This window comes from Mizuhopecten yessoensis, unplaced genomic scaffold (genome assembly GCF_002113885.1).
Source record: "Mizuhopecten yessoensis strain PY_sf001 unplaced genomic scaffold, ASM211388v2 scaffold2599, whole genome shotgun sequence".
Classification (NCBI taxonomy): Eukaryota; Metazoa; Mollusca; class Bivalvia; order Pectinida; family Pectinidae; genus Mizuhopecten; species Mizuhopecten yessoensis.
The window spans coordinates 377,154-395,600 of record NW_018404626.1 but is presented as its reverse complement, the minus strand read 5'-3'; the positions used below and the strand labels follow the sequence as shown (position 1 = coordinate 395,600).

The following is an 18,447-nucleotide window of genomic DNA, read 5'->3' as shown; positions in this document are numbered from 1 at the left end:
TGGGGGGTGGGGGGTGGGGGGGAGTGCATGACATAGTATTAGAGCGAGGACTATACTACTGGATAAGACAGAAGTTTGTCTATGTATGTATGGGCATGCTTACATAGGTATGTGCATATGTGTAACTGACAGGGAACAGTCATGGCCAAATCAGGATTCAAACCCAGGACCACCTTACTCTAAATGGATGCTATAACCAATTGACCTTTTTGCTGGTCCCCGACGATCAACCCAATCCAGTTACACTGCATTCCTCCCCTTTTTTCTCCTTAAGTCTTCATCCCCAAAGACAACGCTATTTACAACTTACTTTCTGGTATCCCCTTGCTAGGCATTGTATACACCCAGTTATTGAAGAAAGGGCTGGTCACAGGCACCACTATATCAAGAGAAGAAAATTCACAGCCAGAACAGGATTTGAACCCGGACCTCTGACCTCCAAACATACGCTCTAACCATCTGAGCTACCTGGTGGCCAGTGATCGACCCAGTCCACTTCCACTACATATGCATGTGTGTGGTTTTTTTAAAAATATGTATACATGTGTAAATGCAACAAATAAACTTGGAAGATGAAAGGGTGTAGAGGTTAGGAGGAATTGTGGGGGGGGGGGAACAGAATGAGACAGGTAGATGGGTACTACGATAGTAGAAGACTCGTAGAGAATTGCTGCCAATGTGTTATTTCAGGATCAAATGTTTCTCCATATAGACAGCACACACCAGCATTAACCTGGTGGGACCTGGGTTGAGTTAGTGGTTTCTTAGACATAAAGACAGTCTGGATGTAGATAGTTTGCAGTATGACCTGTTTCTATAGAGGACATCAAACTAGCGCTCACAGCCACTTACTGGAGTGTCCGGGTTCAGACACTAGACATCCCCCAGGAGTGCCATGATACACTGGTGCCTCACTTGATAGTGCTGTCTACAAAAATCATACATATTTATAACCTCAATCTGAATTGTTTTTATACTGAAATCAAACTCACTTCAAAATGTGTTTCTGTAATTTGAAATAAACTAGTTTCTGTAATTTGAAATAAACTAGTCACATTGAAATGTCGGAACATTTTATGCTACAATATCTGTATTCTGATATGAAAATTTGTAAAGTATGCTGAAGAGTATGTATTAAAGTGTTTCTACTGAAATTCTCTAAATCTGACCGAAATAGATGTGTCAATTTGTCAAAACTGTTATACAATGGAACCAGTTTAAACCAAATCCTATATAATTCATATTAACCTGACATTCGAATAAATCTAACAGTACATTATTAATTACAATCTTGGAGTCTGAAAACCTGCTGATTACAAACTATCAATTCATACTGTACTGTTTACTTTTGTCAGGTTCCACTGTTTTCAGTAATATCAAGAAATTTATTGTGATTTTTTTATTTTATTTAATCACTATTCCAACATGACCATCCAATCAATATCGTTTTAGAGTTTATGTGATTTATTACACATTACAATTTCTTTTGTCGATATTCTATCAGATATGAATTTCTCACCTTATAGGAACCCAAGACATCTTGGAAGTTATCAAGAAACAATTAGGGCCATTTCCTTAAGGTCGTTATTACAATACCATCAATTGGAATTTGATCAGATTTATCTGTAAGACAGACTTCTAGGGAGATTTTGGTGCTGTTATAAGATCAATAGCCGCAAACATGCCTCCGTCTGCCGCAGACACAGAAGGCAATTAGTCTTAAAAAATTGGTTGATATGATGTGGATGACATATCGGAGGACGGAATACAATTCAAAAGGGCACTGCTATCAATATAAAGAATACCTTCGAAATAATGGATCCTAAAATGCAAATCATTCTTCTGTCTAGATCAGTTTGAAACAGAAGTTTCCAACCAATAAACAACATAGAAAACATCCAGTTCAGTTTTGGTTTTTTTCACGTTCATTTCATTTAGAATCTGAAAATGTCATCATAAAATTGGACACTAACCTAAACCATTGACAAATGTTGTGCCTTTCTACAGAGGATAACTGGTGTGTAGATGTCATTAAACGGTGTTGTTTGAACGTGTCATTAGATGATCAGTTAGCGGGCTCTGTTTATACCTCTGTGTCAGTGTGTGGTTTCACTGGCATGCATAGTATCACAATAATCAATAGTGTATGTACCATTCTGATCTCCAACCCACCAATCTGTTGGAACAGCCGCAGAATAGAGCGAGCAGAAAGGATCAGGAAGGGCAAGAAACGACTGAAACAAGGTCACCATGTTATGTTGGTGGACAAAAGAACAGTGAAAGTGACAAAAGAAAATTACTTTTTAACTGAACCAGTAAGAAAAAGAGCAATCATACATACAATTGATTACAGAACAAATTTCTTATAAAATTTTCCTCTTCAGGAATATTTTTTTCAACAATGCCTACTTAACTTTTCAGACTTATTCAGAAATATAAGGTATCCTTTATCTTTACAATGCAAGGAATCGTGAGCAATCCATACACACACTAACTTCCAGACATTTTATAAAAAAAAGAACGAATGGCAATTAATTACTCTGTTAAAAGTGGGGCACTAAACCCAATTACAGTATGACAAATTATGTCACCAAAAGAGGTACAACAAAGGGCAATAACTCTGTAAACAGGGAAACACAAGACCTGATTTAATATGTAACAGTCTGCCATCCAGAGAGGTACCAAAATTTGGAATTGTAGGTACCAATATTACATGAGGTATGACCTTTGCAAATTGACACAACATAAAAAAGAACTTGACTCTGTACATAATGATGAATAAGACAAAACTTCAGGACATGACCTTCCACCATCCTAAAAGGTTCTCGCAAACAAAATCTGCCAATTGGTAATGAATTATGTAAGATGTGTCACAGCCAATTTGACAAACTGATGAACTGACTGACTTGACTGTCATTGCTTGATGGATAGGGAGAGTGAATAGCAAACCTCACCTCCTCCTCAGGTAATACTTGTTTACAAGCAACATATTTTTGTGACTGGAGAGGAATTTGTTTTTATCCTCTAAATAAAGTTTGTTCAATGACACAACACCTCTAAATAACACTGATATATGTATGTATTTATAAACAAATGAAGTCTGACAACTATACCTAACAATGTGTATAACCAGATGAACCTGATTATATTTCTCTTATTATCAGCCTCACATCTCTACAGGTAAACAATCATTGGAAAGCTCACTTAAACAGCTACCATATGTTTCTTAGGATATCACTCACTACAGGATCGAGCCACAAATTAGATAAAACAGAAATTACTCTTTGTTTTTTAGTCAAAAGAAAATTGGAGTCTTAGTAACTGCTTAATAAGTTCTAGAATTATCATTATTCATCCTGATCTCTGAAAATTTGAAATATTCATGGATTTTGGAGGACCCTAGAGTTATAATTATACTACAGTATATTACTAGATAATACAGATATATATGATTTATGGCAACAGGTCCAGGTTAAATTATAAGTTTTGGATAATAAACTTGTTGGTATATTTCCCCTAATCATTGTAGTGTTGTCTGTATATTATATGCATGTCATATGCAGGTGTTAATGGAGGTGTTGCCAAACCTGTTTGCTGATTCATGGACATCTGTACAGTTGTGGAAGCAATGATTAATGCATTCAACCCTACATATTTATAGTGAACTTGCCTAGTCTTTGATTTGGTAATTAAGGTTCAAATGTGACTTTAGGGGTGAATGGGTTAAGATTTCCTTACAAAATTGCATTAGTGACTCTAAAAATACTACATATTAGATTTCTACTTTTTTTTTTTGACATTGAGCGATTAGTGCCCTGAAACTGGATATTGCTATACTTCACACAGATTGTATGATAGGTAGGAAAACAAATATACACAAGAAGGGCCATATATCTCCTCCAACTTTGTTGTAAGGGGATAATAAATTAAGTTTATCATAAAACAACTACATCTACATTCACTGAATTGTGAGAACATAAACAGTTAAAACACAGTGTTATAAAACTTTATTTGGACACGAATCACACGTAAACGTTACTGAAAATAACATATATACATGAACTGTCACTTTCTTTAGCTATGCCCAATTTAAACTTTAACGAGTCATTAATCATTAGGTAATTTTTAATTAGGTTGAGTGCTGGAGGTGCGGTATACTGAAGATTAGACAAGTAAATTAGACATGAACTGTAATATTGATCTGTGTGTATCCATGTTGGGTTTTTATCGCATTATAAAAGGCAACCTCTGTCCTTTTTCATTATTCATTTATGAGAAGTCATAATAGGTAGTCATACATTTGATCTGATAAACCCTTAACCCAGCAGCTGATGAAATATTCATCCTGGTATATACTTCTCCTATAAACTTCTGCTAGGGGAATACTAACCGCAGACAACGCCAAATGTTTATACGCATATTGGAACAGTATCTCCGTGTCTAGGGTATTAAAAGGGTAGGAACATGGAGCGAGTGGACGAGTAGATGGTATCGGAGTATTGTGTCAACAGTATCACTATGGAAGGAACATTAGTAAATTCAGTGAGTCTCTTAGGTATCAAAAGATTAGGAACATGGGGTAAGTTCACTTTGTCTAGGGTATCAAAAGGGTAGTAACATGGGGTAAATTAAATGTGTCTAGGGTAACAAAAGGGTAGTAACATGGGGTAAATTAAATGTGTCTAGGGTATCAAAAGGGTAGTAACATGGGGTAAATTCAATGTGTCTAGGGTATCAAAAGGGTAGTAACATGGGGTAAATTCAATGTGTCTAGGGTATCAAAAGGGTAGTAACATGGGGTAAATTCAATGTGTCTAGGGTATCAAAAGGGTAGTAACATGGGGTAAATTCAATGTGTCTAGGGTATCAAAAGGGTAGTAACATGGGGTAAATTCAATGTGTCTAGGGTATCAAAAGGGTAGTAACATGGGGTAAATTCAATGTGTCTAGGGTATCAAAAGGGTAGTAACATGGGGTAAATTCAATGTGTCTAGGGTATCAAAAGGGTAGTAACATGGGGTAAATTCAATGTGTCTAGGGTATCAAAAGGGTAGTAACATGGGGTAAATTCAATGTGTCTAGGGTAACTAAAGGGTAGTAACATGGGGTAAATTCAATGTGTCTAGGGTAACTAAAGGGTAGTAACATGGGGTAAATTAAATGTGTCTAGGGTAACTAAAGGGTAGTAACATGGGGTAAATTCAATGTGTCTAGGGTAACAAAAGCATAGTAACAGTGACTGTGATCACTTTGTCAACAGTATCAATAGAGTAAGAACATGGGGTAAATCCAGTGTATTTAGGATAGCAGGTCTATTTAAAATTAATGTAGTGCTTTTGAGCTTTCTGCTTAAAAAGTGACCTTGATGCCATCTACACCAACCCCACTAAACAATGTCTTTTAACATTTCGGTGACAGAATAAACTTATTTCAACTGTCATAAGATACGGAAACAAACATATCTTTTATTCATCTTGTGTGAATGCGAGTGTTCAAATCAATAATTCAATTAAGTGGGTTGTAAATATTATCCTGACACACATATATCCCTGGTGGTGACTGGTACATCATACTGGTTGGTCGGGTGACACATTGGAGAGCACCATTGCCTTTCACCAAGACGACACAGGTTCGATTCCCCAATTGACATGAAAAGGTATGGGGTCACCCACCAGACCATGTGAGTTTTCTCCAGATACTCTGAATTCCTCCCACAATAAGACCCCCCTGCACAGTAACATCCAGGCCAACAAGAATGATTTAGAAAGGTTGATATAATTGGTTTAATAATTATTGCTAATTAAATAAAACAAATTCATGTCCTTAAATGACTTAAGGTCATTGGAGTGTATTGATAAACGGAAACAGGCAGTACATCCCTAGTTGAATAACCAATGTAGGGAGACAGCATCACAATTTCCGCAAATTCTAATGTTTAATATTAAATTGATGAATATTGTATGTTTATTATTGACAGAACAGTGTGTTCTCTCAATATTAAAGTATTTCAAAGCAATCCAGGCATTAAATCAGGTTTTTTTTTATCAATGTGTCACATGTGTCCATTTTTCTGTACTTCAGGAAACCGGCTACCTATTTCACTACTGTGAAGTTTTTCAAGAACGATAACTCTTACCTGCAATAACTATGTGTATCTGGTTTTATTATAAAATTTCAATTTTAATATCGTGTATAGAGAATTAATATTTTTTCGAAATTCACTCCTTTTTACATAAATTTCCATTTAAAATCCTTAAAATTCTGACAACCTTTATTTTTTTTGTGGCAGAAAATTTTCTTTACTTTAAAGCAATATAACTACAAAATTTGAAGAAATTCTACTGAGAAATGGTGACACCATCCTATTACCTTAAGCTGTTATGATGACGTTAAACCCAATGTACAACCAACCAACTATACCATATCACGTCATAGCATGTGTCATAATACAATAATATACAGTATAAATTTATACTATATCACATCATAGCATGTGTTATACTACAATAATATACAGTATATATTTGTACCATATCACATCATAGCATGTGTTATGATACAATAATATACAGTATATACAATATCACGTCATAGCACGTGATATAATACAATAATATACAGTATATACCTTATCACATCATAGCATGTGTCATCCTACAGTAATATACAGTATATACCATATCACGTCATAGCATGTTTCATAATACAATAATATACAGAATATATTTATACCATATCACGTCATAGCACGTGTTATAATACAATAACATACAGTATATATTTATACCAGATCACATCATAGCATGTGTCATCCTACAGTAATATACAGTATATACCATATCACATCATAGCTTGTGTCATAATAAAATAATATACAGTATAAATTTATACTATATCACATCATAGCATGTGTTATACTACAATAATATACAGTATATATTTATGCCATATCTCATCATAGCATGTGTCATAATCACATCATAGCTTGTGTCATAATAAAATAATATACAGTATAAATTTATACTATATCACATCATAGCATGTGTTATACTACAATAATATACAGTATATATTTATGCCATATCTCATCATAGCATGTGTCATAATCACATCATAGCTTGTGTCATAATAAAATAATATACAGTATAAATTTATACTATATCACATCATAGCATGTGTTATGATACAATAATATACAGTATATATTTATACCATATCACATCATAGCTTGTGTCATAATACAATAATATACAGTATAAATTTATACCATATCACATCATAGCATGTGTTATAATACAATAATATACAGTATATACCATATCACATCATAGCATGTGTCATAATACAATAATATACAGTATATATTTATACCATATCACATCATAGCATGTGTCATAATACAATAATATACAGTATATATTTATACCATATCACATCATAGCATGTGTCATAATACAATAATATACAGTATATATTTATACCATATCACATCATAGCATGTGTCATAATACAATAATATACAGTATATATTTATACCATATCACATCATAGCATGTGTCATAATACAATAATATACAGTATATATTTATACCATATCACATCATAGCATGTGTCATAATACAATAATATACAGTATATATTTATACCATATCACATCATAGCATGTGTCATAATACAATAATATACAGTATATATTTATACCATATCACATCATAGCATGTGTCATAATACAATAATATACAGTATATATTTATACCATATCACATCATAGCATGTGTCATAATACAATAATATACAGTATATATTTATACCATATCACATCATAGCATGTGTCATAATACAATAATATACAGTATATATTTATACCATATCACATCATAGCATGTGTCATAATACAATAATATACAGTATATATTTATACCATATCACATCATAGCATGTGTCATAATACAATAATATACAGTATATATTTATACCATATCACATCATAGCATGTGTCATAATACAATAATATACAGTATATATTTATACCATATCACATCATAGCATGTGTCATAATACAATAATATACAGTATATATTTATACCATATCACATCATAGCATGTGTCATAATACAATAATATACAGTATATATTTATACCATATCACATCATAGCATGTGTCATAATACAATAATATACAGTATATATTTATACCATATCACATCATAGCATGTGTCATAATACAATAATATACAGTATATATTTATACCATATCACATCATAGCATGTGTCATAATACAATAATATACAGTATATATTTATACCATATCACATCATAGCATGTGTCATAATACAATAATATACAGTATATATTTATACCATATCACATCATAGCATGTGTCATAATACAATAATATACAGTATATATTTATACCATATCACATCATAGCATGTGTCATAATACAATAATATACAGTATATATTTATACCATATCACATCATAGCATGTGTCATAATACAATAATATACAGTATATATTTATACCATATCACATCATAGCATGTGTCATAATACAATAATATACAGTATATATTTATACCATATCACATCATAGCATGTGTCATAATACAATAATATACAGTATATATTTATACCATATCACATCATAGCATGTGTTATAATACAATAATATACAGTTTATATTTATACCATATCACATCATGTGTCATAATACAATAATATACCGTATATATTTATACCATATCACATCATAGCATGTGTCATAATACAATAGCACGTGTTATAATACAATAATATACAGTATATAGTTATACCATATCACATCATAGCATGTGTAATAATACAATAATATACAGTATATACCATATCACATCATAGCATGTGCTATAATACAATAATATACAGTTTATATTTATACCATATCACATCATGTGTCATAATACAATAATATACAGGATATATTTATACCATATCACATCATAGCATGTGTAATAATACAATAATATACAGTATATACCATATCGCATCATAGCATGTGTCATAATACAAAAATATACAGTATATATTTATACCATATCAAATCATAGCAGGTGTCATAATACAATAATATACAGTATTAATTTTAACAGCTTCTGTGAAGCCTACTGTATAATAACATTATTATAACAACTCCTTAGCTGTACGCAGCATCATCATAGGTATTGTAACACTAAGCAACAAATAAATGATAAAAAAAAATACATCGAAAAAATGGCAAGGTGAAAAGTCCACATGAAAGGGAAATTTGACATTTTATTTTATTCCGTACATAATAAATTACCACTCCAAAAAGCAGAGATATTTGTATAGGTCTAGGCACCTCCAGCAAGGAATAAACACCACCATTGTCATGTTGTCTGTAAAATATCAATTCATTTAGCCGGGGAATCCACTTCTTTCTCCGTGTGTGTTTGTGTGTGAACAAATGGTTTGACGCTAACAACGGTAAAATTGAATTACACCTCGATGTGCCTGCGACAACGGAGGAGTTAGAATCAAAGACGGCACAGAATATTGATCGACTGTTTGGATGGAAGCGGCCGCTCTTCTGTGTAACTGATCTGTCACAGATCAGTGAGTATCACAATCAGAAAGTTTGTAAAGGTCCTTAATCACACTGTTGACATAACGTCAATAGGGCTCATGAACATTTCCTTAACCTTGAACTTTTCTTTGGACCTTTATTATGTACCCTTTTTATCATCCCAGTCATGAACCACCTTTGACTTTCCTTGTAACCTTTGAACTTTCCTCAATAACCTCTGTACCTTTGAGCTTCCCTCTCTGACCTTCCCACCTTCAAGTATTCCTCTCCAATTTTCTACATTTGACTGTTATATATAAAATGTATTACATAAATGTCAGTTTATTGTCTTATTTAAATCAAAATTGTCTTTTCATAGAAGACTTATAAAATGGCTATCTGAAATGGCTGATGACATGAAAATACATCTAACAGAAAACAGTTATTTTCCCTTCTTAGTTGATACTTTAGACCTAGTTTTATCTGTCCATTTACACCTGTACAGGACAGGTAAAAGAGTACATTACCAGTGCACAATCTCTCCTTCATCTTTTGCCTCACCTTTAATTGACCTTTATTCCAGTCGACTAAATTTGATACTTGACCAAACTAATTGCTATTAACCTGTAACCTCTGACCTATTACTTTGACCTCCTTTTTCACCTATAACCTCTCAACCCATTTACTTTGACCTTTAATTCTCCTATGACATGTGACCCCCTATTATACCTTTCTCTTTTATTGTTCCTCTCCGACTTTCGTCTGTGATAAACCAGACTTGACCGTTATCCTGTGACTGTCAGGTTTGATGAGCTACCTAATGTAAGATTAGAGCACCAACTTCACCACTGAGCCTAATTACTTCTCTATTTCAGTTCCATTTGGAGAGATACAATACATTGCTAGTCATACACATATTGCCAGTCAATGCCATGCTGCTAAGATGTTCACACAGAGTTCAATACCAGAAAAATAGCATCTACTTCATTGACAAGCACCCACTGCAAATTGTGTTCTAGGTATTAAGTCTAGAACAGACTGAAAAGATTGAAGAACATTAAAACAAAGCAGTAATGAAACAAAGAAAGCTGGAGATTACATAGACATACCCCATCTCTAACAAAGAGGTCAAATGTGACCTTCGGCCCTTCAACCTTGACCAATGATCACCAAAATCTAATTGGTGTTGAGCATGAAGTTATTATACTATAGTGAAAATATCTACTTAATCTGATTATGGTATTGTTAGGTATCTTGGATACAAGCTTTTTCACTTCAAAGTGATCAAGCCAGACCTTTGACCCTTTAACATTGACCAATGATGACAGCTACCAAAATTCAAAAGGTGCCAATACACCAAATTTGATAACTGCATGAAACAAACAGATTTAATGATATCAGTCATTAAGTTCAAAAGATAGGTCACAGTGACCAACTTTTGGTTATATAGGTCACAATGACCGTCTTTTGGTAAAGGCAGTCTTTCAATTTTAGATGTACATGCCTATCAAGTTTGATAACTTCAAGTGAAAAAGTAAACGAGATATTGCCTACCCAAACTTTAAGGATGAAAGAACGGATCAAATAAGGAACCAAAAACCTGGAAAATTGGAAGACGGAATATGAAAGATAGAATATGGACAGACCGAGTGCAGGCCTATAGTCTGTACTGGTAGTACTGACTGAGGACAAATAAAATGCAAGGTTCCAGCAGAGCCTAAGCCCTGCAGGTGGACCCCATGCGACGATACCACTCCAGGTAAAAGTCCCTGGTTGGTGTCATCAGAGGTCAAATTCCTAAATCAAATCATACACAAAATTGTCCTAAATGCAAGAAAGGTTTGATGATTTATTTTTTCAATATAAACATTTGCCGAGGAGATTAATTAATGGATGAGTGTATGAGAGGGAATAAGAGATAAATAACTCACTTTCGGTGTGCCTGTCTTGGACCAACAGTTGGTAGACACTATCGGGCACTTCAGACAGCCGGAAGTACCACTTGATCCCCACCACCAGCGTCTCACGTTTGGTCTACAAAATGAAAATCACAGTCAATGTTACACACATCAAGTGATAGCCAAATCAGTTGTTTGTCCTACTCCTCACCAGATGTCCTTGAGGAGCAGCCAATCATAGCTACAAAATATCAACACAGAACCAAGACAGACTAAGGACAATACCACGTCTGCTAATAACACAGAACCTCACCAATAACGTCCTCTGCGGTCTCGAGGGAAAAAATATGTTTAAACAAATGTTGAATTTAGAAAACTTGAGAAGAATACTCTAAGGAATAACAAGACAAGCCGGGTCGGTGAGCGGTGATAATAAAGTGGTGTAACAATCTGTGTGTATACCATACATGTTACAGTGAATAGTCCCCCGAGACATGAGTACATTCTCTGTATTGATTGTACAACCGCTAGGTGAGTAGCCTTTGTTACAGCACACAAGTCAGCATCAACTTAGCTTTTCATCAGGTATAAAAATACTAGGTATTACTAGGTATCACATACAACATCTTACACACAACCTGAAATAAATGTTCTTAATCGTTTTCAAATAATATTGTATAGGATTTTCAAACTGCTGTACCCCCCAGGTATAACACACTACACGGTATAACACACTACCAGGTATCACACACAACCAGGTATCACACACTACCAGGTATCACACACTATCAGGTATAACACACTACCAGGCAGGTATAACACACTACCAGGCAGGTGTAACACACTACCAGGCAGGTATAACACACAACCAGGTATCACACACTACCAAGTATAACACACAACCAGGTATCACACACTATCAGGTATCACACACTACCAGGTATCACACATTACCAGGTATAACACACTGCGAGGTATCACACACTTTCAGGTATAACACACTACCAGGTTTAACACACTACCAGGTATCACACACTATCTGGTATAACACACTACCAGGTATCACACACTACCAGGTATAACACACTACCAGGTATCACACACTATCAAGTATCACACATTACCAGGTATAACACACAACGAGGTATCACACACTATCTGGTATAACACACTACCCGGTATCACATACTATCAGGTATAACACAATCTACCAGGTATAACACACTACCAGGTATCACACACTTTTAGGTATAACACACTACCAGGTATCACACACTATCTGGTATAACACAATACCAGGTATAACACACTACCAGGTATCACACACTATCAGGTATAACACACTACCAGGCCGGTATAACACACTACCAGGCAGGTATAACACACTACCAGGCAGGTATAACACACAACCAGGTATCACACACTACCAAGTATAACACACAACCAGGTATCACACACTATCAGGTATCACACACTACCAGGTATCACACATTACCAGGTATAACACACTACGAGGTATCACACACTTTCAGGTATAACACACTACCAGGTTTAACACACTACAAGGTATCACACACTATCTGGTATAACACACTTCCAGGTATCACACACTACCAGGTATAACACACTACCAGGTATCACACACTATCAGGTATAACACACTACCAGGTATAACACACTACCAGGTATCACACACTTTTAGGTATAACACACTACCAGGGATCACACACTATCTGGTATAACACACTACCCGGGATCACATACTATCAGGTATAACACAATCTACCAGGTATAACACACTACCAGGTATCGCACACTATCTGGTATAACACACTACCAGGTATCACACACTACCAGGTACCGCACACTATCTGGTATAACACACTACCAGCTATAACACACTACCAGGTATCACACACTACCAGGTACCGCACACTATCTGGTATAACACACTACCAGGTATCACACACTATCAGGTATCACACACTACCAGGTATAACACACTACCAGGTATCGCACACTATCTGGTATAACACACTACCAGCTATAACACACTACCAGGTATCACACACTACCAGGTACCGCACACTATCTGGTATAACACACTACCAGCTATAACACACTACCAGGTATCACACACTATCTGGTATAACACACTACCTGAGGTATCACACACTACCAGGTAACACAATACTATAAAACAATACCAGGTATAACATATTACCAGGTATACCAAAGGATATTTACAGTTTACCTTTGTACGCTCTATCTCTACAGTAAGACATCTACACTCTACCATCTATTTGTATAATTATATATCAGTTGTAAATCTTTAGAGGCCTAGTATCTAATCTCTACAGCTGTATTGTCTTATGTTGATATGTGCGACAGATAATGTTGATATGCGTGACCAGATAAGTGACATTTAATTAAGATAAGGATCACACCTCTCAACATAGGGGTTCTGATCTAAAGCTGACCCTCAGTACTCCTCAACCCATCCGCTAACTCTGCTTACCCCTTAAACCAGTTATAATTACCATACCCCTCAGCAGTCCTCAAACCATCCGCTAACTCTTCTAACCCCTTAAACCTCAGTTATCATATGTATACCCCTCAGCTATGCATCTTACCCCTAGAACCTTAACAATCGTCACTCCCTTTAATCACTCTGCTAACTCCATGAACCTCGGACACCTCCACTCTGCTAACTCACTGAACCTTAACAAACCGAAACCCTTCCGATAATTCCCTGATCATGACCCTCAACAGTCCTCAACCCCTCAGTCGCTCCACTAACCAGGCATTAAACAGCAGACACTGAGTGTAATTAATCCCCAATTAACACATAAATTAATCAGTGTATTGGCTGTTATGACCTGGCGTGCCGTGTCTCTGGCTGTTATTGACTTGAGCTAGCTACAAACTCCCAGTATTGATCCCCCTGTCAATAGTGCCATTTATTCAATCTGCTGAGGCCCTTTATTTGCTGAATAATAAATACATATTGTGTTCACTGCTTGTATAATAGTTTGAAATCCTAGCCCCCTTTTTTGAATTGCACGTCTTTCAACAATAAATAAATACCTAGGCCTGAATAAATATGAGGATTTGATGGTGTTTTATGTGTGTGTTAGCTAATGTATTAACACAATGCCAGGACAAACCACTTGACTGGCCTATAAGGAACTTCAGCACTTGATACAACATTGGCTGATATGATTTACATCGACAATCAGCGGCAAGCTGAGGCTTCAACAACACTTTGGTTACAACAAACGCTCTAATGGTACTTCGGAGACATCAAGCATGCAAATCGGCATGTGCGGGGAAAAAATGCTAGCACATAATTAATCTGTTGATTATCGCGCAAATGCTCGTGATAGCAAAATAAGACAGAAGGGGAAGCCAATATCACCATCACCAACCAAGGGCTAATTACCCACAAATCAGTACTCTTCTCTTAATATAATGTTAAATAAAATGACCTGAGCGCATATAACCTTCATTATGTAAATTAGTGATAGAGTGTGTTGTACAATACTGAGATTCGTCTATAGAACAGATCGTCTATAGAACAGATCACTGCCTCTCTCACACAAAACCTTTCATCTGGCAGCATGGGAAATAACATGCAAAATTAGCATATTATCTATGGAGATAGCACATCCTAAACTAGCAATCAGAGGACTGCACTGGAAAGCCTCCTCTCTAATTACTTTATGATGAACCTTTTGGGCCTGAGGTTCTATCTGTAAGGTTGTGGTGCAGGCTGTCTATAAAGCTATATGGCTGGTAGCTGTTATGAGACGTCTTATGATAAAAAAATTGACATATGACTATAACTTAAAATGGTTGGTAGTGTCGTATGATAAACACTTTGCGGTTTGACTATAGCTATATGGCTGGTAGCTCTAATAAGTGTCGTACAATTAACACTCTGTGGTTTGACTATAGCTATATGGCTGGTAGCTTTATTGAGTGTCGTACAATAAACACTCTGAGGTTTGACTATAGCTATATGGCTGGTCGCTCTAATAAGTGTCGTAAAATTAACACTCTGTGGTTTGACTATAGCTATATGGCTGGTCGCTGTAATGATTGTTTTATGATAAACCCTCTAGAAGAGGTTTGACTATAGCAATATGGCTGTTAGCTCGAATAAGTGTCGTACAATAAACACTCTGAGGTTTGACTATAGCTATATGGCTGGTCGCTGTAATGATTGTTGTATGATAAACACTCTGAGGTTTGACTATAGCTATATGGCTGGTCGCTCTAATAAGTGTCGTACAATTAACACTTCGAGGTTTGACTATAGCTATATGGCTGGTCGCTGTAATGATTGTTGTATGATAAACACTCTGAGGTTTGACAATAGCTATATTGCTGGTAGCTTTAATGAGTGTTGTACAATAAACACTTAGAGGTTTGACTATAGCAATATGGCTGGTAGCTCTAATAAGTGTCGTACAAGAAACACTCTGAGGTTTGCAATAGCTATATTGCTGGTAGCTCTAATAAGGGTCGTACAATAAACAATCTGAGGTTTGACTACAGCAATATGGCTGGGAGCTTTAATGAGTGTCGTACAATAAACACTTTGAAGTTTAACTATAGCTATCTGGCTGGTCGCTGTAATGATTGTTGTATGATAAACACTCTGAGGTTTGACTATAGCTGTAGGGCTGGTAGCTCTAATAAGTGTCGTACAATAAACACTCTGTGGTTTGACTATAGCTATATGGCTGGGCGCTGTAATGATTGTTGTATGATAAACACTCTAGAAGAGGTTTGACTATAGCAATATGGCTGTTAGCTCGAATAAGTGTCGTACAATAAACACTCTGAGATTTGACTATAGCTATATGGCTGGTAGCTCTAATAAGGGGCGTACAATAAACACTCTGAGGTTTGACTACAGCAATATGGCTGGTAGCTTTAATGAGGGTCGTTCAATAAACACTTTGAAGTTTAACTATAGCTATATGGCTGGTAGCTTTATTGAGTGTTGTACAATAAACACTCTGAGGTTTGACTATAGCTATATTGCTGGAAGCTTTAATGAGTGTTGTACAATAAACACTTAGAGGTTTGACTATAGCAATATGGCTGGTAGCTCTAATAAGTGTCGTACAAGAAACACTCTGAGGTTTGCAATAGCTATATTGCTGGTAGCTCTAATAAGTGTCGTACAATAAACACTCTGTGGTTTGACTATAGCTATATGGCTGGGCGCTGTAATGATTGTTGTATAATAAACACTCTGAGGTTTGACAATAGCTATATTGCTGGTAGCTTTAATGAGTGTTGTACAATAAACACTCTGAGGTTTGACTATAGCAATATGGCTGGTAGCTTTAATGAGTGTCGTTCAATAAACCCTTTGAAGTTTAACTATAGCTATATGGCTGGTAGCTTTATTGAGGGTCGTACAATAAACACTCTGAGGTTTGACTATAGCAATATGGCTGGTAGCTCTAATAAGGGGCGTACAATAAACACTCTGAGGTTTGACTATAGCTATATTGCTGGTAGCTTTAATAAGTGTCGTACAATAAACACTTTGAAGTTTGACTATAGCTATAAGGCTGGTAGCTCTAATAAGTGTCGTACAATAAACACTCTGTGGTTTGACTATAGCTATATGGCTGGTCGCTGTAATGATTGTTGTATGATAAACACTCTGAGGTTTGACTATAGCTATATGGCTGGTCGCTGTAATGATTGTTGTATAATAAACACTCTGAGGTTTGACAATAGCTATATTGCTGGTAGCTTTAATGAGTGTTGTACAATAAACACTCTGAGGTTTGACTATAGCTGTAGGGCTGGTAGCTCTAATAAGTGTCGTACAATAAACATTTTGAGGTTTGACTATAGCTATATGGCTGGTCGCTGTAATGATTGTTGTATGATAAACACTCTGAGGTTTGACTATAGCTGTAGGGCTGGTAGCTCTAATGAGTGTTGTACAATAAACACTTTGAGATTTGGCTATAGCTATATGGCTGGTAGCTCTAATAAGTGTCCTACAATAAACACTCCGAGGTTTGACTATAGCTATATTGCTGGTAGCTTTAATGAGTGTTGTACAATAAACACTTAGAGGTTTGACTATAGCAATATGGCTGGTAGCTCTAATAAGTGTCGTACAATAAACACTCTGTGGTTTTACTATAGCTATATGGCTGGTAGCTTTAATAAGAGTTGGACAATAAACACTTTGAGGTTTGACTATAGCTATATGGCTGGTAGCTCTAATAAGTGTACTACAATAAACACTCCGAGGTTTGACTATAGCTATATTGCTGGGAGCTTTAATGAGTGTTGTACAATAAACACTTAGAGGTTTGACTATAGCTATATGGCTGGTCGCTGTAATGATTGTTGTATGATAAACACTCTGAGGTTTGACTATAGCTATATGGCTGGTAGCTCTAATAAGTGTCGTACAATAAACACTCTGTGGTTTTACTATAGCTATATGGCTGGTAGCTTTAATAAGTGTTGTACAATAAACACTTTGAGGTTTGACTATAGCTATATGGCTGGTAGCTTTATTGAGTGTCGTACAATAAACACTCTGAGGTTTGCAATAGCTATATTGCTGGTAGCTCTAATAAGTGTCGTACAATAAACTCTTTGAGGTATGACTATAGCTATATGGATGGTCGCTGTAATGATTGTTGTATGATAAACACTCTGAGGTTTGACTATAGCTATATTGCTGGTCACTGTAATGATTGTTGTACAAGAAACACTTTGAGATTTGGCTATAGCTATATGGCTGGTAGCTTTAATAAGTGTCGTACAATAAACACTTAGAGGTTTGACTATAGCTATATGGCTGGTCGCTCTAATAAGTGTCGTACAATAAACACTTTGAGGTTTGACTATAGCTATATGGCTGGTCGCTGTAATGATTGTTGTATGATAAACACTCTGAGGTTTGACTATAGCTGTAGGGCTGGTAGCTCTAAT

General features: G+C 35.6%; 1 protein-coding gene across 3 annotated transcripts in view; it reads right to left on the bottom strand.

Annotated features, from left to right (window-relative positions):
• LOC110446177 (arginine-glutamic acid dipeptide repeats protein-like) overlaps nt 1-18,447 on the bottom strand; it is a 183,904-nt gene that overhangs the window by 130,066 nt on the left and 35,391 nt on the right. For all 3 annotated transcript variants that reach the window (XM_021491193.1, XM_021491195.1, XM_021491194.1), the window contains exon 5: nt 11,497-11,599. In XM_021491193.1, the coding sequence (XP_021346868.1) occupies nt 11,497-11,599 (103 nt within the window). The remainder of the gene's footprint in view (nt 1-11,496; nt 11,600-18,447) is intronic.